General features: G+C 34.3%; 2 long non-coding RNA genes and 1 gene segment (V, D, J or C); all 3 read right to left on the reverse strand.

Moving 5' to 3' along the window:
• Positions 1 to 2,279: 2,279 nt before the first annotated feature.
• LOC119781690 lies at positions 2,280 to 5,614 on the reverse strand. Its single transcript, XR_005280601.1, has 5 exons — positions 5,509 to 5,614; positions 5,165 to 5,253; positions 3,076 to 3,351; positions 2,772 to 2,798; positions 2,280 to 2,674 (listed from the first exon to the last, which is right to left on the reverse strand). It is a non-coding gene; the product is annotated as an uncharacterized LOC119781690 (long non-coding RNA).
• A 4,856-nt stretch (positions 5,615 to 10,470) lies between these two features.
• Positions 10,471 to 10,903, reverse strand: LOC119781703. The segment is given in 2 exon segments: positions 10,471 to 10,778; positions 10,861 to 10,903. Coding segments are annotated over 2 exon segments (351 nt in total).
• A 7,945-nt stretch (positions 10,904 to 18,848) lies between these two features.
• On the reverse strand, positions 18,849 to 22,543 carry LOC119781770. Of its 2 annotated transcripts, XR_005280603.1 has the most exons (5): positions 22,415 to 22,506; positions 22,071 to 22,159; positions 19,377 to 19,652; positions 19,075 to 19,101; positions 18,849 to 18,977 (listed from the first exon to the last, which is right to left on the reverse strand). It is a non-coding gene; the product is annotated as an uncharacterized LOC119781770 (long non-coding RNA). The 2 variants fall into 2 exon arrangements; XR_005280604.1 differs by lacking the exon at positions 22,071 to 22,159 and having other exon boundaries at positions 22,415 to 22,543.
• Between the last annotated feature and the right edge of the window lie 1,291 nt (positions 22,544 to 23,834).

The raw sequence follows: 23,834 nt of genomic DNA on the forward strand, positions 1-23,834 counted from the left end.
TACACCTGCCGTCTTTTGTTGTGTCAGGAGATGATCAATAGTGGCCACCCATTCCAGTCCCTTCCCAGGAGCCTCTTGGACCCAGTGCATAAAGAAGTTGCTGAATGTGAATCCAGAACCTGTACAGGTTAGTTTGTAGAAGTTTTTAGATACTGGTCTGAGTCTCAAAGAGTTTTGACAAGCACTCACATTAAATATAGGTGTAAGAAATTAACCATTTGATAAAATTTTAAATTTTTCACCTACAGAGCACATAGTGATAAGCAGTCCTGACCTGAAGTCATTATTTGATCACCTGTATGCTTTCTGCCGGACCCAGTTAAATCAACTGTAGAAATATGGGTGTTACCTGCTTGTTTTGCATAAAATCCTCCTTTCAACACATCTTAAAATCAGATGTTACATAAGGCTTGCTTAGCAAACTTCCATTGTTTCCATTATAATTGCAAAGATCATCTTTTTTCTTTCTAAATGCCTAAAAAAAACAAAAAAGTTCTATCATGTTGTATTTACCTTAAGTGGCTAAATAAAACCCACAAATCTAGTTCATCTCTCTAAAATGGACCTTTAGAATGAAGGTTCAAATATCTCTATCCAACAAAATATAAAAGTAAACATCCAGTAAAAGTGATCTAAGAAAGTTTTTGGAAATAGAAACATTTTATTTAGACATGAAATAATATGACTTGCGTTTATAGCGAATGAAAGTAAATATAAAATAAACTCTTTTTATATTTTATATTACAGTAGGCTGCCGGGTGACATAAAGACCACTTTCCCTCACTCAGTTAAATTGGACCTCAATTCTCTTATTGGTTCAGTTTTTACTGTGAAATCTTGTATGTGGCCTCTTTCTTTCTCTAGATTAGCTCATCTGCTCAACTGTGTTTTTTTGCAGGATAAAGCCACCTATGGAGTTAGTCTGCCATTAACTTGTTTAAACATTCAAAGCATTCTTTAATCTGTCCCTCTCTCTCCCTTGTGGCAGCTCTGTCTTTTCAAACCACCAGTCTTTCTTTGCAGAAGGCCATTAACGCTGAGCCTGGTTCTGTTTAAGGATTCTGGGTAAGGATTGTTAAGGATTGTCGGGTAGAAATCCTCTCCTTTGTTGCTCTATGCATGCATGGTGTGAAGAATTGCTTCAAAGTCAGTGACACAATGCAAGTGACTCTCCAAACTCCACAAAATCAATGACTGGATGTAATACATCATGTTTCCTTAGACATAAAGCTTTTAACAAACATGTCTGTAATATTTTATTTATAATACTTAGAAACACACCGTAATTTAACATACAGTTCAATAGCTTGAAAAAGTTTGTGTGAAAGGAAGAAAGGGCTGGCTGAGGTTAACCAAAACCTTCTCTGCTGATGTGAAACTTTGCTGCTTTTTGGTTTCAGTCAGATTTACATCTCCAACCTTAACTTCCTGTAGAAACATGGTTTCAACTGATGAAACCGTTGTGCTAAAGAAATTAGATGTGACTTTTCATCTGCAATATCCCTTCATCATCTCTTTCAAATACTAAAACAAAATCCTTTACATTAGCAAAGTAAATAATACAATAATGGCTGCAGGACATTAATTTAGTTTTAAAAAACATATTGTTAAGGCATATTAAAAAGTGCATAAAAGCATTAAAATTATCAGACAAAAGAAAACAATCTTTATAAATACAGAAACTTAGCTAAAGGCCCATTTTAGTTGTCTTTCAACAACTGTCCAACCGTAAAAGGTAAAAGATAAAATGGAGTGGAACTCAATGGGAAGAGTGCACACCATACCACTGCTCTGAAAAGGTAAAACTCAAAGTTATTTTAATATTTAAAATAAATGAAAAATTTAAATGAAAAAAGCTGAAAATGCTTGCGAAAGACATCAAATAACTACATATATATATATATATATATATATATATATATATATATATATATATATATATATATATATATATATATATATATATATATATATATATATATATATATCTATATATATATATATATATATATATATATATATATATATATATATACAGAAACTTTAGCTAAGTTTCTGTATTTATAAAGATTGTATTGATATATATGAATGAGTAAAGAGGCTTTGAGGACTTTTCAAAACTATTGTATATACTATTTCCATAAACAAATCTCAAAAAGGTATATCCGTAAAATAAAAATCTTCAGAATGGTTGTCTATGACTATTAAACTACATGCATATAAATTTAAATATTTAAAATGAGTTTATCTTGCAAAGGTGTCTTGATTATTATTTATTTTATTAAATTTTATTACGTAAATTGAGACACAAACATTTTTAATATGAAATTGAAACTTACTGAATTCAAAGATTGAACCATATATTTTTTCAGAGACAAATTGCATAATATACATAAACCAAATAAAATGTATTTCTGTACAGAGGTGAAAAAATTCATTACATGAATTGGCCTTTATTTATCTTTGTATTGGTTGGTTTGCCTGCAAGATTTTTAAATCTTATCAAAATATAAACACATCTTGGAGGAAGAATCTCAGATTTGAAATCTGTCTCTTTTTGATCCTCAGAAGAGCAGACCTCTGATAGTGAGGACGGTGCTGAAGGCCAGAGCTTTGGTGAAAACCACCCGGACTCCGTTCATCAGCAGCAGGTAGAAGTTCAGCTTGGCTTTTTCTGGAGTGCAAATAAACAGAGCTCAGACTAAACATTAAGACCTGAATACAAGGATCAGTGATGAAAACAGACTGAGATAGAAAGTGTTCAGTTTTACCTGGATAAATGCTTCTACATGCATAATCTGTTAGGACACAGAAAGAACATCAGTCACATAATAATTGCTCAAACTCTGATGGACTTTTTGCTGATATGTCTGTGGAAACGTGTGATGAAAACATGAGCTTTATACCCTAATTATTACTGTATATATTTTAGGGCTTTTTCTGAATAGCAGGAAAAAAAAATTATGTTCAAAAAATTATTTTATCATAGAAAGATTTTTAAGCAGGTGACAGTTTCATCTCTATGAAATCAAAAGTTTAATCAGAACTAAAGACAGAACTTTAATAGTTTGTTACCAGCTTCGTTGTTGCTGAACTTTCCGTTCATGTCACAGGAGTGGATGGTTTCATTGCTGTAGGCAACAAACACGTAGGTGTTGTTTGACAGAACAGCATTATCTGTGCTGACGTTGACCTGACCACCTTTCACATTCAGATTTACGTCGTCCCCCTTCGGACGGAAATCTGTGACCAGACAGACATCTGGACCAAGTTCATCTGCTGTCTTCGGGGGGTAGCGAGAATCCTTCAGGGGACTCAAAATAGACAAAGTCGGAGGGACATCAGGGCCGCCTGTGACGGCAAGAAGACAACAAGATTTAATTTGGAAAAAGAGATGTTCAGTTGAACAGGAAATGAGTTGCCAAATAAAATTAATATTTTCTGTCCATAAGACATTCCAGCATTTTTGTTAATTATTGACTAAATAATTTTGAAATAGTAAAAAAAAATGTTTATGACAGTATACTGTATACAGGTTGTACGGATAAAGGTTGACTTTACTGAGGATGTTTGTTTTACACAGTCTCATCTTTCCAAAAAAAAAAATAAACTTGATCTCACTTCATAAATTGAGAGGTATGCAAAATGCAGAATATTCAAGACCAAGCCATTTTACTGTGGTTAAACATGTTAAATCTAATATCTTTTTTTCTTTATTGTCCTATAAAAATGCACCCTCAGGTTTATGATAGAGCTAATCACTTCATTAAATAATATTTTTACTGCAATAAATTCCAATGCGACGCATTATATATACTTTAACTATTAGCTATGTAACTCTGTCTCTGCTGGACTTTTTATACATCTATATACCTCTGAGTTTAATATTCATACACTTCCTCTAAGTTTTGAATATTACAAACATTTTCATAAACTGAAAAGTATTCAAAAGCCAAATGGTTTAGCATGAATTGGCATTAAATTAAATTGTCAAAATAAAATGTGTTTTATTCAGTTTTTTTTAAAGTTGTATCTGATTTTGGGAAATATATACTATTTTTTATGTTACTCATTAAGTAAAGCTTCTACTCTAAGAAGTTATAAAATCTTCACACTTCAGCTGTGCTATCAGATTTATACTATACATTGTTTCTCAAAAGTAAAGCAAATACGGACATTTCACTTTCTTCTACACCCTTAGTTTCAGCAGCTGGATCACAACTTCCACTAATTTCTGTTCTTCCTTCTGTTGCTGTCTCAAACAAAAAAACTTATTTACACCTTATTGTTTTCCATAACAGTATTTTTCTGTAAGGCTTCAGTCAGAAAAAGAAAACAACAGTTTTCAGTTTTCTAAGCCCACTTCATTGTTGCAAATATGAGCTGAAAAAAAATCTAGCATCTGCTGGATTTATTTAATCATTTTACTTTAACATTGTTGTTTCTTGTCTCAACCAGAACATGATAATATAGTTTAGATGCTATGATTACAAAAAAAACAAAAAACTAAGTGCATGTATTCCATCTATGTTAGCGTATATTGTTTATTGTTTCATCTAATTGGAAAATTCACAATATAAGAAAAATGTGTATGAAAATGTTCAATTTAACTTACATTTAATTTAACTATTAAAACTGAATTAACGTTTTATTTTACTGGTGACAGGAGGTAATGAAAAATGAAATACCCACTATATCATTAGTGATTCAAATCGGCATGAGCCCATTTAGTTATTCAGTATTAATATATATTTTCCATCTACTTCCCATTATTTATTAGCTCAATTTAAACTTACTTTTTCACACTGTTATGCTTTAAAAAACTTTTGACAGATAATGTTTTGTTTTGATCAGACAAAACAATATTCATATACATTTAGTACAGATTCCAGCTGTCAACAAGTTTTCATTATTCGCTGCACTGTGATCTGGTCCAAACTAAGCAATAAATACAGTCTGAGAGTAAAACTAAAATAAAAAGAAATTTATTATATTGCATGATGCCGCATTTTATGAGTTTTTTTTTATTTTAACAGTTAGTTTTAGCATTATACTATAACCATAACTAACTATAGAATCAACTATAAATCCAAATTTTGCATAAAAATATTTTAAAGGAAAAGCAGGAGAAGCGGCATTTAAATAATATATTTTATTTTCTTACCTGGAACAACAGTAACCTTAGTTCCATCTCCCCAGTAGTCAAAAGCACCATCACAGTGTTACATCTCTAATGACTTCATTAACAAAAACCTGAAAACACCAAAGCAGCAGCAAGAAAAATTTTATCATTTGTGTAACAAACAAACATAGATTAAATATCTTGAATTTATCTAGAATAAGTCTTAGTGAGCCTGGTATAGTTGTGAAATAGTTTTAATATAAAGTTGTTGATTCTAAATCGGATTTTTGAATGAAGGTTCACTCAGAATCATTTTCTCAGTATAACTAATTTAATCATCTTATTGTGTAACTTCTCAAATCAATATAGATGCATATAACACTTACCTGATGTTCTTCAAATAAACATAGTTTTCTATCAGTTTTTCTCTGCATACTGAAGGATTATTTTCTCAGGTTTCTATTCTGAGGTTTTTGTATTGGTGTATATCTGTGTGCCACCCCAGTATATCACAGTAAAAAACCTTAGTACTAAAACCTACTCCACCCTCAGATGGGAAGGTGAAAGCAAAAATAAAAGAAACACAACAGTTAATGAAGTTGATTTACTTATTCCGATATGTTTATCATTTTAGCATTAAATATATATATAAAAAACAAGATTTACTATATTGGTTTTTCAAGCTCTATGGTTTAAAATTCTTATTTAACCAAAATTAAATAAAGATTTTTTTTGGTATTTTAATTTCTTAAAAAAGAAACAAGATAATCAACAGAATTTTTAATAACAATAATGTCATTAATATTTCATATTTAAGGTTCACTAAATCTGCTCTTCAATATTCCACTGGTTACCATTTTTTCAGTCCACTTCAAAGTGAATTATCGGTCCATTCCAAAAATGTCCATGTACAATCTGTACATAAATATGTTGTAAGACACAGTTCATAAACATGTTATAGAAAGAAATATAAACAAGAGATTCTTCTTTTTTTGCATGCAGAACATTTTTAATGAAAGACGGTGATTTTTAGCACACAAGTGTAACCTAGACAAACAGTAGAGGTAGCTACTACAGGAAGAGTTTGCTGACAGATAAGTAAAAGCTAAAACTTTAACATAAACATAAACTAATGTGCAAATAATTAAGGAAGGCTGAAAAGTTTGAACCTAACACCACATGGTATTAGATTGAATATATCATATATATATATATATATATATATATATATATATATATATATATATATATATATATATCTAATATATATATACACACAGAGAAAAGGTGCATTACAAAACTTTTATTCAATTAAGTTTATTTATAGAACACCAATCCACAACACGTGCCCCCTTGAGGTAATCCACAAAGACCACCCAACCAGATTTTTTTCAGATTGATCAAAAGTTTTCTATCTGAGGAAAAAATAAGGGCAAAGAGTAAAGTAACTTTATATTCCATTGAGTGAGGATGATTCTGTTCCTTGTCCACACTGCCACTATGTGTTTAATGTCTGAACAGTTCCTGTTGAGTTTTTGTTCAGCCTATCCACCCACTTTGATCACTGTGCTTTTCTGGCACAGTAATACAAAGCAGAATCTTCTGGTCCTAAATTGGACAGTTTCAGATACAACATGCTGTTGCTGTTGTCTCTGGTGATCTCTATTCTACCTTGAAAAGTACTGGAATAATCTGTGTTGCATCCATCTGTATATATATATCCCATCCATTCAAGTGCTTTTCCTGCAGGTTGTTTGACCCAGCTCATGCCAAAAGAACCGAAGGTGAACCCAGAACCTCTGCAGGACAAACTCAAAGTCTCTCCAGGCTTTTTCACCACTGGACTGGAAGGAATGGATTCCATACTCTGACCTGTACAACCTGGAATAAAGAAAATAATGTGCAGTTTATTATACAATTTAACTACAATGGTGGGTCAATAAACTAAACAAGTAGAATATCTTACATGACAGAGAGATAACAAGCAACAAAAGACTGATTTTGTTCATTATCCTAACACAATAGTCCTATCTGCAAATGAAACAATAATTCTGGGGGACAGAAATACCTTAAAGACAGAACTGATTTGCATTAGAGGGAGGATCAAACAGCCCAGCCCACAAATGTGCACAACGTTGTTTTTGGTGCTTCTTATTTTACTAAAATGAGAAAAACATTTTCCACCATTGCAGATGATGTGGTTCTATTTGCTTCATCAGGGAGTGACCTACAGCTCTCACTGGAGTGGTTCGCAGCCGAGTGTGAAGCGGCCGGGATGAAGATCAGTGCCTACAAATCCGAGACCATGGTCTTGAGCCGGAAAAGGGTAGAGTGACTTCCCCAGGTTGGGGAGGATGCACTGCCCCTAGTGGAGGATTTTAAGTATCTTGGGGTCTTGTTCACAAATGAGGGGAAGATGGAACGGGAGATTGACTGGCGGATTGGAGTGGCTTCTGCTGTAAAGCGTGCGCTGTACCGGTCTGTTATGGTAAAGACAGAGCTGAGCCAAAAATCAGAGCTCTCTATTTACCATTCGATTTACATTCCTACCCTAATCTATGGTCGTGAACTCTTGCAGCAGTGTGTTGCAGTAGGCTTGACACAGAATTTTTTTTATTTATGCTCTAAATGGAAGCTTGGTTTGTGCTACACACTGTGGGTCTAGGTACGGTCGAGGCGGTGAGGAAGTGGGGGCGAGTTTGTCCGACAACGGAGGGACATGAGGGCTAAAAAGAGCGGAGATCCAGGTGGAATAAGGGTCCCAGAGTTCTCGCGCACCTCGCTCTTCTAGCGGGTCAAACTTCACGAGGTGTTTTCCGCAATTTCGATCATAAAAACAAAACAAACCGGCCTCCTGTCTGCGGTCAGCTACAATTTGGGAGAGGTGCAGCGGAGCGTCCGTGGAGGGGGCGGGGACGTCTGGAGCCAAGGTATTGCATTGCACTCATTACACTGATTTTGTGCAGTATTTTTTTTATGCAAGGCCTTTCAGAATCTATAACGCAGGGGTATTATTATTTTTCAGTGAATGAGGTTTTAATAGGAATATGCGGAGTAAACTTTTCTACTTCTGTTATTTGCTGTTGTTTCTAAAAAAAAAAAAAAAAAAGCACAACGTTACTGCAGCTTCCATTGATTTATTTTAAAACATTGTCTAGCCTGTAAGGTGTAAAAAAAAAATAAATAAATAAAAACATTTGAACCAATTAATCGAATCGAATCGTATCGTGGTGTATTCCTGAGTATCGAAAATAATCAAATCGCTGGGTCAGGAAATCGATACTGAATCGAATCGTCATGATGGGTGTGAATTACACCCCTGGTCCTTATGTATAATGTTTAACATTCAGAAGTAACTTATTGACTGTATTTGCAATAAAAAAGTCATGAGTCAAAATGAAGTTTATCAGATGCAATAACATCTTTGAGATACATTTATTTTTTATATATATATATATATATATATATATATATATATATATATATATATATATATATATATATATATTTTTTTTTTTTTTTTTTTTTCCAATTTAATCTAAGAGCTCTAATTTAACTATTCTTCAGGCCTCTGGGGGCAGAGAATAGTAGGAAAGGGTATGACAAATACACTTGTTTTAATTGTTACCTGGATGGTTTGCCGGGTTGTCACCAGGGAAGGGCTTTAAAGCTAGAACAGGTGCCACGGATACCTGCCTAACAAGATTGTCATGTTACGTTTTCTGTATGTTTGAATAGTTGACCTATAATAGATATCATCATGCTACAGTACTTCAACTCATGGGTAACGTGCTAATCCATGCCCACAACATCCTGACACTTCATATAACCTTCCAGATTAAATTTCCTTGCTCTCCATTAACCTTAATCCTCCCAGAAGTGGAACTCATGGCCCCCCTGTGTCTACTGTAAGCACATACTCATCTGCCAGCCTAGATGCCTGGGAAATAGTCTTAACTGATGTATACAGCAATGTGACCAGGAAAAGACTTCCCTGCTCCCTGATGAATGAATGAATGACTGAATGACTGACTGACTGACTGAATGAATGAATGAATGAATGAATGAAGGAATGAATGAATGAATGAATGAATGAATGAATGAATGAATGAATGAATGAATGAATGAATGAGTCTGGTTACCTGTTTTCTCTCAGTTAAAAAACCTCTGCCTGTAAGCTTGAGGCACCAAGCCATAAGCTGTTGAAACAGCTTATTTCAGAGAGCAGAGTCTTGCTGCAATTTACCAGTTAAATGTTAAACCGGTTAAATGGCCGCCAGGAACAAAGACAGGAACCATGGAATAAACTAAATTAAAAAACAGACAAACTAACAGGCATAAAAGAAACAATGATCTGGCCGCGATAGCTGGGCTGAGCCGAATATAAAGCTGAATCAGCAGGTGGATGAGATGAGATGTAGGCAGGTGATTGAAATGAACAATTAAGGTGAGCTATCAGGGCAGATCATGATAGCTCCACCTAAAGTTAACCTCCAATCCTCCAATTCTGGTCTCCTCCAATTACTTCAAGCCTCCTATGTTCTATCTCAGCCTACAGCTGCTTGCATCTGAGGCAACTCCTGCTACTATTTATTAAGTTCTCATTTGCAAAGTTAATGCATGGGATGATAGAGAAAAAGATAAAACTCTATGACATGTGAAACCTTTTGAATCTTTGGGAAGATAGCTGTAACAAAATAGGTCAAATTCAGGCAGCTTAACCAAGATTAATGCATTAAACATTCTTAGAACTTTTGCATGGCGCAAAACTTCTTTTTCTCTAATTACTAATACTACAGTTGTAAGAAATATCTAAACACCTACTCGGATCTCTTCTTTTTTTTCTTTTTACTTATTGCTACAGGGTATTATTTCTTTGTAAACATAGCGTCCCTTTTTAGTTTGGGAATCAGTAATTGGATATCTATATAGTTCTTGAAAATATTCTGTTTCCACCCAGTGACATAAACAGGAAGCCCTTTATTAACCTTTTATTCCGCAGTATTTAAGTTACTGTGAGTTGTTTTTTAGCCTCGGTGCTTTTTTTAGAAACCCCTACATTGTAATTGTTGCTATCTTATTTTTTCTCTGCTGGTTTATGTATTGCATGACATGGCATTGCATGGTCTGGTCATCCGGGGCTTTCACTCTCTAATATGCATTGCAGTGATCTCCAAAAACAAAGTTTGTCATATTTTCCTGCCATTTCTGTGGATATTTACAAGATGACTTTTGATTACCAGCAAGTCTAAATTTACAAGTGTGGTGAGAGCTCCACCTCTGCTGGGTTCATGGTTTATATGCTTATGCTCTGAGGGTTTTTTGTACAGCTGCGCTAATGTTTTATATCAGTGTGACTGCCTGGCACAATAGTACACAGCAGAATCTTCAGGCTGCATATTCTGGCCATTCAGAGTAACAGTGTTGCTGGAAGAGTCTAATTTGTAACTGAACTTGCTTTTTAGAGAATCTTTCTGGTAGGGGTTATATCCAACACGAGCCCCTCCAATCCACTCCAACCCTTTCCCTGGTGGCTGCCTGATCCAATGAGTATGATGGCTACCCACAGAATAAGAAACCTGACAGCTGATGGTTAGTTGCTGGCCTTGCTGCAAAGTTAAAGAGGCTGACTGGGTCAGCTGTTCAGACATTACATCTGTTGGGAAAAAGAAAGACATTTTAATTTATCAGTTAGTCTGCAACAACCATGAGCTATTTAAACAAATCAAAAGACTTACATCCTGCTGCCAACAGCAGCTGCAGTAGAGTGAGACGGAACATGGTCTATGGCAGAAAACACCATCTGAAGAGCTTTTTTATAGCTGAATGATGGAGAAACGTGGTGAATTAGCATAACATTTGCATAAATTAAAGAGACCAAAAACACTATTACCTTGCTTTTCATGGAAGTGTATAGGTGTGTATAACTAAGCATATTTACTTTGTTACAGTACTTAAGTACATTATTGGAGAATTTGTCTATTTTTTCATTTAGACTTTTACATTTATTTCCTTACATTAAAGATATTAAAAATATTAGATATTATTCATTGTTAAAAGTTGAATTATGCAAAAAGCATTAAGTGGTGCAGATAGAACTGGCCTTTGTCAGAAAACCCCATGCAAACAATAATGGGGTCCTTATGTTAAGCAAAAGCTACACAAATACAGCAAGATAACCTTTCTTAAACAAACTACTGTATGTAAAATAATGTTGCACTGGCAAATAGCTTTAAGTATCCATTTGATTTGGTTCATATTTTCCATCAATATCTTAATGTTATGGTAAAAAAAAAAAAAAAGTCCTACCACAAAAAAAAAACTTTGATTTGTTTGTAGGTTTTGGTTCATCTAATTTCCTCTTTGGTTCCTATATCAGTGATTGAAATATATAGGTAATATTAAAACAGATTCTTGCCAAGAAACAAATATCATAGGAATATTTTATTAAATAAGATGCTTTGGATTGTAAATTTTTTTTTAAAATATCATCTCCCAACTGTGATTGCAGTAGCTGTCAAACATTAAAGGTGTGTGTAGGTAAATATTAATCTGAATACATTATAATTTAACCAGAATTGAATGAATGAATGAATGAATGAATGAATGAATGAATGAATGAATGAATGAATGAATGAATGGGAAATTATTTCAGACAATTTCAGACAGACAATTTGACTGTGTTTACACCTTGAAACTTTCTCTCTCTGGTTATTTTTCCTGAAAAGAGACACTGCATGAAAAGTGAGATTTCCGTCCCCGTAAACCCCCGTAAACTCCCGCAGATCTGCCTGATTTTCGTCAGTTTCCGACAATTTGCAACCCGTGCTTGTCCGCGTTTGTCGTGCCACAAATTGTCGGAAACGGACCATGACGTATGTGGAGAGCGATCAGCTGTACTAATGGCTCTAATTAGCATATGAATGCAGCAAACCCGCGCGGCTGGCCAGGTCTGGCTTGAATAACCTTCTCAGTATTGGCTGAAACCACTATTCTCAAACAAGTGAAATCGCTCGTGATTGGCAGCAAAACCACACGTGGCCACGCCAGGCTTTAATTTTCTTACTGAGTATTGGACGGAACCACTTCTTTTTAAACAAGTAAAGTTGCTCGTGATTGGTTGGCATATATATATATTTACATATAAATTTACATATATATATATATATTCATTCATATATTTATTCATTCATATGCTGTGTATTTATGTTATCCTACACTACTACACAATTATTATGCTACCATCAAGGACATGAATGAATTTATACAGGAAATTAACATTTGCCAGGAAGCTGTTTATGCAAAGAAAGAGCTTTATTGAAACACACACACACACACACACAACTATATACAACGCGTATCCAAACACATGCGTTTCTAAAAATTAAAACTCCGTGAACGGTCCGTTTGCTTCCTCGGAGTTGGAGGTAACTGGCAGCATTCCCTCCGAGGCAGGTCCGATGTGCAGACGCCTACTGTGCGTGGCTCTGTACTTCGGCATCGCTTCTAACCGGGACTGCAGCTTAACACAGAGTTCAGTGAGATCCTGCCTACGAAATGGCGGCGACCGTACAATCCATCCAGAGACACCGCGACGACGGCGGACTTCCAGAGTTCCACTTCCTCATCTGCTAGCACACTCTGCCTCGCTTTCAGCAGCTGAAAAAAAAAAAACAATGAATCAGCGCACTGCGTATGGACACAACACATCTATCAATGCACCTGAAAAATAGTCACCAAATAAAGTCTTACCCTCTTTCTTCTGGCCCGACTCCGAGCAGATAGCCTCCGCACGCAGCGTGTTGGCTGGCAGCGTATATCTGAAGCTCCTGCGTACCGTCTGAAAATACGTCTTACAGGCAGCTGGAAAACAATTAAATGAGAGTGGTATAAATAAAAAATCAAACGCAAGTCACAGTAACAAGGAAGGAGAAAACATTAAAACAAGTCACTTACAAACAATGTCGTCTTTATCAACATCGTGCAAATCTGGACTTGCTGATATGGCTCCGAGCAAATAGGAGGTCACCGCCTCATTGTGAGGCGACAGTAGTCTGTGAAAACAAAATGTACAGCTATGATCGGTATCCATCCGTATCCATTGCCTTTTACCGCAGAATGAAAGCATATTCTTTAAATCTTACCCTTGCTCCGGTTCATAGCGCCTGCAGTTAGTCTCCGAGTTGTGAAGACGGCGTACTGCTTCCTGTGAATCACAAAAAATACACTTTAATAAAGCTTGTTCTTGCAAGGCTACTGTTAGCGGTAGCTTAGGCTAGGCTACTATTAGCCGTAGCTTAGGCTAGGCTGCTTTTAGCCTAGCAGGCAGTAATCGAACATATATTTACCGCTAGCATCTCTTCTTTGAGTTCGTCTTGTTCGATGCAGAGTCGCCATCGCGTCCAACAGGAGTTTTACCCCGAAATCCAGACGCTCCAGACCGCCTGCACAAAGCAAAGCATACATCCTCCACTGTGGCTGCAGAGCTCCGCTCTGAGTTTCTTGGAGATCGTAGAGCGCATGCGCGAGATGAACCAGGGTTTCCGCAGATCAATAAAAATAATTAAAAAATCATTAATTTTTTTTAAATCAAGGCCTTAATTGGCACTAAAATTATTTAAATATATTTGTCGAAGTATTTATAATTCTTTAATAAAAAATGCTTATAAAAACAATTTCGTCAGATATATTATATCGCTCCAGGCGGAGAAAAAGCTAGAGGATATATATATACGTATATATGTGTGTGTGTGTGTGTGTGTGTGTGTGTTTACGTATACAGGAGTCATGGAACTCTGCTTGCAGCTCCTTCATTGTCATGTACACTAATAACTTGTGTACATGGTTCTTGTTGATGGCATTAAAATCATTTCAAATAGCATTAAATTAGAGTCACTCATTCCTGTATGAACCCTGTGAGCGCTTAATTTAATATGACATATTAAAAAAATCCCACCATCATCCAGCATATGTTCAGTTTCTGCCCAAATATATATTTATATTTTTGTAGATTTTTGTAACGGGGATAAGGATAATTCAAAACTGCTTTTTTTGAATGAACTTGTTCTCTTCTCCCAAACATCTCTTTTCATTCCTGTAATAAGAAGTTTCTTTTGAATGGATTTGATTAAAGTTTAAGTCCCTCGGTTTAAAATAAATATTTTGATGGAGATGAGAAATCTGCTTCCTCGTTGGTGAATAACCAATAGTTTGGAACCAATCATTTAAATAAACGGTGTTAGTTTTTTTTTTTTTATATATATATATATAAGAATTGTGCTATAATTTCTAGTCACCGATCTGTTGCTGCTATATTTTAATTTGACGAATCTGAATTTGTCGATGTTCTTTTTCCTGTTTGGTGCGATTGCAATTGCGGATCTTGACCTGGCCGGACCTTATGACCACAGTGTACCAATCTTCTGATGGCTACTTCCAACAGGATAATGCGCCATGTTATAAAGTGAATCATCTCAGACTCATTTCTTGAAACTTTTCCACTTAAGTTATTGTGAATTGAGCATATTGACAGACAACATTTTATTTTTTATCTTAAATGCTGTTTTTTTTTTTTTTATAATTACTGCTCTAAATGTATTGCTCTGTCAGCTAAAGATCTGTTTTGGTCTCTATACTTTAATTAAATAAATCAATTCAAGCTAAAATGTAAGAGGCTATACTAAGCCTGATCTCTTTGTATCAGAGATTTTCTTACCTTTTAGAAAAATGTCACTTGGAGTAAAACCCCCCCTGCAACCCTGATTTGCATTTGTATAGCTCACAGCATGTTCATTTACATGTTAAAGCCTCCCCTAGAATTCCATGGGGGGGAGGCATGGGGGGAACACTGCCTAACAAAGTCCACGTCAATTTCTGACAATTTACGGGAGTTTTCGGCGAAGCCTGCAAATTGTCGTAAACTGCCGCTAACCTGAAGTTCCACGACAATCTACAGTGCCGCATATTGACGAAAATCCCACTTTTCATGCAGTGAGATCACTTTAGACAAAGTCTTGAAATAACACTTCATAATCTATATGTATCAAATAACCATGAGACAGGAGAATAGATTTTAATATAAATTCTAATCTTACTGATCACACTGAAAGGCAGTATGCTCTGACACCTTTCCAGGTTTAATAAATTGGACATGGATGAAGTGAATTTCATTGATTTTACCTATTTTGATATTCAGTCATCACATGTACATATAAAGGTAAAGCGTATATATGTTTTGAGCTTCATTTTAAATTTCTCTGTAGTGCTTACAATATTACAATATACTGAATTGCAGTGTATATTGTAATACCAGTTGTATTGTGAAGTCTTACATTGCAATTTCTAAATGATCACAAGGCCAACTAGTTTCCAAAATGTTTAATAAAAAAAAATAAATATTCCTTTTTTCACCAAAAAAATGTGGTTGAGCAGTGCTTTGATGTGTGTTAAAGATATTACTAAAACATTCTTTCTGGCTCTAATTGGTTGTTTCTGATGATGAGTGATGTATGTCTGCAAAAAAAACAGGTAAGGACACTGCGAAGGGGCAGATCTTAGGATTTTATGTTCAATGCTCATCCAGGGATACCAAACAATGTTATGGATTTATATTCTATTCAATACAATTCCCAGCCAGGACTGTTCTCTCTCTTTCATGTTGTCTCTGGTGATTGTGAAACGGTTTCATACTGACTGATAATAGAATCTGCTGCAATGCCACCACTGCTGTAGATCCATGCAATTTATTCTAGTCCTATTGGATATTCCTGCCTGATCCAAGCTCCTGTATGTGTGGAGTACAACCAAACCCTTAATATGGGCAGGTCACTCTGTGGGATTCTCCTGGTCTTTTAACTGGTTCAGACTTGGTCAGTGTTTGATCATCTGTACCTGCAGAAACAGTTTTTAAAGGTACAGTGAAGGATTTTCGCAATGTTTTTAAAAACTTAAAAAAATGCACATGCATAACCCTATACCTGCTCCCAAAATAGAACATCTATTAAACGCGTTCAAGAGCATGCAGGAACCAATTTCTCCTGTTCAGAATTAGAATCAAGTTTAATGCCAAGTAGGTTTGCACTAACAAGAAATTTGACTTGGTGTTGATGGTAAAGACAAAATAAAAAGATATACAAAATACAGAGTCTAATGCTATATACAACATAAAACGCACAATATACTATATACACTACGCTATATACCTCACTTAAACATATCACCAGAATGATTGAAAACTAGGAAAGGCAATCCTTCACTTTACCTTTAATGCAACCATTAAAATTATTTTTATTTTTGTTATAATAAAAATATGCATTCTTACCAGTTATAATATAAAGGACTATAATAAAAACAAACAAATTAATTTCGTTGAGCAGTTTATGTGTGGGAAAAAGTCTCTGAATTTGATTAGCACCAATTACAGTATCACTTCCTCCTTTTCCTATTCATTATGAAGACAGAAGTCGATGCAACAAAATTTCCATGAGAGAGTCTTTGCCCAATCCCACACTGGCCCCTAAACAATAATCCTGAGCACTAACCCTTGGTGCCATGATCCCATATCACATAATGGATAGGGTATTAATAACTCTGCTGATAGCCATAGTCTAAGTTAATTGGTGAAGGCAACTGGATTTTAAACAGCCAGTCCAAGAGTCCTACCTTATATAAAAGACTTAAAATAACAGTTATAATAATGTACCTAATAATCTTTAATTGTGTTTACCCTCAAATTGAATGACTTTTAAATTAACTATAACTCCCAGTTCTAGTTATTTAATACTATACTAATTAGCTCTAGATAAAATTGCACATCAAATTGTACTTGAAGACACACAACAGCATTTTGTATTCCATCCTCATTTACCGAAAGAGACAAAGCTCTTTTTTTTTTAAATGAAGCTTTTATTTAGAGTGGCTTAGGTTATACAGAGCTATGCTGCTATAGGCTTATGCTGCTGGGTGACATAAAGACCACTTTCTCTTACTCAGTTAAATTGTACCTCAATTCTCTTATTGGTTCAGTTTTTACTGTGAAAACTTGTATGTGGCCTCTTTCTCTAGATGAGCTCATCCATGTTTTTTTGCAGGATAAAGCCACCTATGGTGTTAGTCTGCCATTAACATTTTTAAACATTCAAAGCATTCTTTAATCTGTCCATCTCTCTCCCTTGTGGCAGCACTGTGTTTTCAAACCACCAGTCTTTCTTTGCAGAAGGCCATTAACACTGAGCCTGGTTCTGTTTGAGGATTCTCCCTGTTGTCAGGTAGAAATCCTCTGCTGTGTTGCTCTATGCATGCATGGCATGAAAAATTGCTTCAAAGTCAGTGACACAGTGCAAGTGACTCTCCAATCTCCACAAAATCAACGACTGGATGCATTACATCCTGTTTCCTTAGATAGAAAGCTTTTAAAAAACATGTCTGTATTTGTTTATTTATAACACTTGGAGGAGGATTTGATTTATAATAGTTAGAAACACACCGTAATTTAACATACACTTCAATAGCTTGTAAGAAGTTTGTGTGAAAGGAAGAAAGGGCTGGCTGAGGTTAACCAAAACCTTCTCTGCTGATGTGAAACTTTGCTGCTTTTTGGTTTCAGTCAGATTTACATCTCCAACCTTAACTTCCTGTAGAAACATGGTTTCAACTGAAGAAACCGTTGTCCTAAACAAAATAGATGTGACTTTTCAACTGCAATATTCCTTCATCATCTCTTTCAAATACTAAAAAAAACGTTACATTAGCAAAGTAAATAATACAATAATGGCTGCAATAATTGCTATTTTGGTTTTAAAAAATATATTGTTAAGGCATATTAAAAAGTGCATAAAAGCATTAAAATTATCAGACAAAAGGAAAAAAATCTTTATAAATACAGAAACTTAGATAATGGCCCATGTTTGTTGTCTTTCAACAACTGTCCAAACATAAAATGTAAAAGATAAAACGGACTGGAACTCAATGGAAAGAGGATATTAAAAATATAAAAAATAAATGAAACATTTAAATGAAAAAAAAAAAGCCCAAAATACTTGGGAAAGACAGGAAAACAATAGTAAATACATATATATATATATATATATATATATATATATATATATATATATATATATATATATATATATATATATATATATATATATATATATATATATATATATATATATATATATATATATAATTCGTGACACAACATAGCTGGATGTAATACCAAGGAATGAGCTGAAGTTCTATGTCCTATTAAATGATTAAAGAAGCTTTGAGGACTTTTTAAAACTATTGTATACTCTATTTCAATAAAGAAATCTCAATAAAACATATCCGTACAATAAAAAAAACTTCAGAATGCTTATCTATGACTATCAAACTACATGCATATAAATTTAAATATTTTAAGTAAGTTTATCTAGCTAAAGGTGTCTTGATTATTATTCTTTTTATTTACCTTATTACGTGATTTGAAACTCATACATTTTAAATATGAAATTGAAACTTACTGAATTCAAAGTTTGAACCATATATTTTTTCAGAGACAAATTGCCTTTTCTTCTGAACTTAAAAAAAAACTGTACAGAGGTGAAAAAATATTTATTCATTACATGAATTGGCTTTTATTTATCTTTGTATTGGTTGGTTTGCCAGCTAGATTTTTTAAATCTTATCAAAATATGAACACATCTTGGAGGAAGAATCTCAGATTTGTCTGTCTTTTTTTTCTTTCTTTTCCAGGTATTTTGTCCTCAGAAGAGCAGACCTCTGATAGTGAGGACGGTGCTGAAGGCCAGAGCTTTGGTGAAAACCACCCGGACTCCGTTCATCAGCAGCAGGTAGAAGTTCAGCTTGGCTTTTTCTGGAGGGCAAATAAACAGAGCCCAGATTAAACATTAAGACCTGAATACAAGGATCAGTGATGAAAACAGACTGAGATAGAAAGTGTTCAGTTTTACCTGGATAAATGCTTCTACATGCATAATCTGTTAGGACACAGAAAGAACATCAGTCACATAATAATTGCTCAAACTCTGATGGACATTTTTTATATGTCTGTGGAAACGTGTGATGAAAACATGAGCTTTATACCCTAATTATTACTGTATATATTTTAGGGCTTTTTCTGAATAGCAGAAAAAAAAAATATGTTCAAAAAATGATTTTATCATAGAAAGATGTTTAAGCAGGTGACAGTTTCATCTCTATGAAATCAAAAGTTTAATCAGAACTATAGACAGAACTTTAATAGTTTATTTACCAGCTTCGTTGTTGCTGAACTTTCCATTCATGTCACAGGAGTGGATGGTTTCATTGCTGTAGGCAACAAACACGTAGGTGTTGTTTGACAGAACAGCATTATCTGTGCTGACGTTGACCTGACCACCTTTCACATTCAGATTTATGTTGTCCCCCTTCGGACTGAAATCTGTGACCAGACAGACATCTGGACCAAGTTCATCTGCTGTCTTCGGGGGGTAGCGAGAATCCTTCAGGGGACTCAAAATAGACAAAGTCGGAGGGACATCAGGGCCGCCTGTGACGGCAAGAAGACAACACGATTTAATTTGGAAAAAGAGATGTTCAGTTGAACATGAAATGAGTTGCCAAATAAAATTAATATTTTCTGTCCATAAGACATTCCTGCACTTGTGTTAATTATTGACTAAATAGTAAAAAAAAAATGTTTACGACAGTATGCTGTATACAGTGTGTATGGATAAAGGTTTTGACTTTACTGAGGATGTTTGTTTTACACAGTCTCGTCTTTCCAAAAAGAATCAACTTGATCTCACTTCATAAATTTCAAGACCAAGCCATTTTACTGTGGTTAAACATGTTAAATCTATTATCTTTTTTTCTTTATTGTCCTATGAAAAAAAAGCCCCCTCAGGTTTATAATATTAGAGCTAATCACTTCCTTAAATAATATTTTTACTGCAATAAATTCCAACGCGACGTATTATATATACTTTAACTATTAGCTATGTAACTCTGTCTCTGCTGGACTTTTTATAAATCTATATACCTCTGACTGAATATTAAAATATTTTCATAAACTGAAAAGTATTCAAAAGCCAAATGGTTTAGCTTGAATTGGCATTAAATTAAATTGTCAAAATAAAATGTGTTTTATTCAGTTTTTTTTAAGTTGTACCTGATTCTGGGAAATATATACTATTTTTTATGTTACTCATTAAGTAAAGCTTCTACTCTAAGAAGTTATAAAATCTTCACACTTCAGCTCTGCTATCAGATTTATACTATACATTGTTTCTCAAAAGTAAAGCAAATACGGATATTTCACTTTCTTCTACATCCTTAGTTTCAGCAGCTGGATCACAACTTCCACTAATTTCTGTTCTTCCTTCTGTTGCTGTCTCAAACAAAAGGTCTTCTTTACAGCTTATTGTTTTCCACAACGGTATTTTTCTGTAAAGCTTCAGTCAGAAAAAACAAAATAGTTTTCAGGTTTTCTAAGCCCACTTAATTGTTGCAAATATGAGCTGGAAAAAAAAATCTAGCATCTGCTGGATTTATTTAATCATTTTACTTAAACATTGTTGTTTCTTGTCCTAAACAGAACATGATAATATAGTTTAGATAATATGATTACAGAAAAAAACCTAAGTGCATGTATTCCATCTATGTCAGCATATCTAGTTGATTGTTTCATCTACTTGGAAAATTCACAATATAAGAAAAATGTGTATGAGGATGTTCAATGTAACTTAACTTTAATTTAACTATCAAAACTGAATTAACATTTTTTTTTTACTGGTGACAGGTTCAGCTGGGACCTGTGCTTGATGCAAACAAGCATATTCTCCTCACCAATCTGCTGTACGCTGAATTTTACATCTGAATATGTACATTTTAAAGAGTCAGGGGAACAGAATATTTCAGGACAAATACATTCCAAGTCCAGGTCCATATTCAAACTCCAGCAAACAGATATAGCACAGAGTTGGCAGACAAGTTTACTAATTCTCAGATTAGGGGACCATAATTTATTAGGTTACCTCTTACAGAGAAGTTCACCCCATAGCTTAAATTTATTCACTAGTTTTGGAGGGAAATGATTGAGTTGTGTTGCAGTGAAATTATACACAACAATATAAATTACTACTAAAGCCAAGGTTGGTGTGCAACCAATTTTAATTTAATTTAATTCATTTTTTTTTTTAAATATAAATGAGGATGATGCATTATGTTGCTGTTACAGGAAGGCTTAACACCTAACTCTTATGGACTTGATTCGGTTTTTATGTTTTTTGTTTTTTTTCTCAACTAAAAAAACTTTCACTTACTAATAAATATTGTCAAAAAGAGCACAAATTACAGTTAACCTCTTTTCAAAGAACAGCAATGAAACAACGAAGGCAGCTGCACCACTTTTCCCCTTAAAGAATCCCTTTGATTATTACTGATATTTTAGAATAAAATATTAAGACATCTCTATTTCTTTTTTTAAATAAATACAAAATATAAAAAAAAAAACACTATATAATTAGTGATTCAAAACGGCATGAGCCCATTTAGTTTTTCAATATTAATTTATTTTGTTTTCCATCTACTTCCCATTATTTATTAGCCCAATTTCACCTTACTTTTTCATACTGTTCCCCTATAAAAAAACTTTTGACAGATAATTGTTTTTGATCAGACAAATAGACAATATTCATATACATTTAGTACAGATTCCAGCTGTCAACAAGTACTCATTATTAACTGCACTGTGATCTGGTCCAAAATAAGCAATAAATACAGTCAGAGAGTAAAACAAAAATAAACTGAAATGCATAATTTTGCATGATTTAACAGTTAGTTTTAGAATTATACTATAACTATTACTAACTATAGAATCAAACTCAAAATCAAAATTTTGCATCAAAATATTTTAAAGGGAATAGTAGGAGAAGCGGCATTTAAGTAATATTTTAAAATTTCTTACCTGGAACAACAGTAACCTCAGTTCCATCTCCCCAGTAGTCAAAACCAGCATCACAGTGTTACATCTCTAATGACTTAATTAACAAAAACCTGAATGCACCAATGCAGCAGCAAGAAAAATGGGTTAATTTTTGCAACAAACAAACATAGATTAAATATCTTGAATTTATCTAGAATAAGTCTTAGTGAGCCTGGTATAGTTGTGAAATAGTTTTAATATAAAGTTGTTGATTCTAAATCGGATTTTTGAATGAAGGTTCACTCACAATAATTTTCTCAGTATAACTAATTTAATCATCTTATTGTGTAACTTCTCAAATCAGTATAGATGCATATAACACTTACCTGATGTTCTTCAAATAAACATGGTTTTCTATCAGTTTTTCTCTGCATACTGAAGGATTATTTTCTCAGGTTTCTATTCTGAGGTTTTTGTATTGGTGTATATCTGTGTGCCAACCCCGTATATCACAGTAAAAAACCTTAGTACTAATACCTACTCCACCCTCAGATGGGAAGGTGAAAGCAAAAATAAAAGAAACACAACAGTTAATGAAGTTGATTTAGCATTAAATATTAAAAAAAAAACATTTACTATATTGGTTTTTCAAGCTCTATGGTGTAAAATTCTTATTTAACCAAAAATAAATAAAGATTTTATTTTGGTATTTTAATTTAATAAAAGAGAAACAAAATAATCAACAGAATTTGTCAAAACAGTAATGACATTAATATTTCATTTAAGGTTCACTAAATCTGCTCTTCAATATTCCACTGGTTACCATTTTTTCAGTCCACTTCAAAGTGAATTGTCGGTCTATTCCAAAAATGTCCATCTACAATCTGTACATAACTATGTTGTAAGATACAGTTCATAAACATGTTATAGAAAGAAATATAAACAAGAGATTCTTCTTTTTTTTGCATAACGAACATTTCCAATGAAAGAGGGTGATTCTGCTGTGTACTATTGTGCACATAAGTGTAACCTAGACAAACAGTAGAGGTAGCTACTGCAGGAAGAGTTTGCTGACAGATAAGTAAAAGCTAAAACTTTAACATAAACATAAAATAATGTGCAAATAATTAAGGAAGGCTGAAAAGTTTGAACCTAACACCACATGGTATTAGAGTGAATGTATTGTTGAAAGTGATATATATATACTACTACTGTTTTCTCACCCCTCGTGGGGTGGTATGTGTCATCCTCAAGCTCGGGTCCTCTACCAGAGGCCTGGGAGTTTGAGGGTTCTGCGCAGTATCTTAGCTGTTCCTAGGACTGCGCTCTTCTGGACAGAGACCTCTGATGTTTTACCTGGAATCTGCTGTAGCCACTCTCCCAGTTTGGGGGTCACAGCCCCCAGTGCTCCAATTACCACTGGCACCACTGCTGCTCTTACTTTCCACATCTTTTCTAGCTCCTCCTTCAGTCCTTGGTATTTCTCAAGCTTCTCGTGTTCTTTCTTCTTGATGTTGCTGTCGCTTGGGATTGCCACATCTATCACTACTGCCTTCTTCTGCTGTTTGTCGATCAACACGATGTCTGGTTGGTTAGCCATCACCTGTTTGTCAGTCTGGATCTTGAAGTCCCATAGGATCTTAGCTCGGTCATTCTCAACTACCTTAGGAGGTGTCTTCCATTTTGACCTTGGGACTTCCAGCCCATACTCATGGCAGATGTTCCTGTACACTATGACAGCTACCTGGTTGTGGCGTTCCATGTATGCACTTCCTGCCTGCATTTTACACCCCGCTGTTATGTGCT

The sequence above is a fragment of the Cyprinodon tularosa genome, unplaced genomic scaffold (assembly GCF_016077235.1).
Source record: "Cyprinodon tularosa strain WSP-4 unplaced genomic scaffold, ASM1607723v1 ctg181, whole genome shotgun sequence".
Lineage (NCBI taxonomy): Eukaryota > Metazoa > Chordata > Actinopteri > Cyprinodontiformes > Cyprinodontidae > Cyprinodon > Cyprinodon tularosa.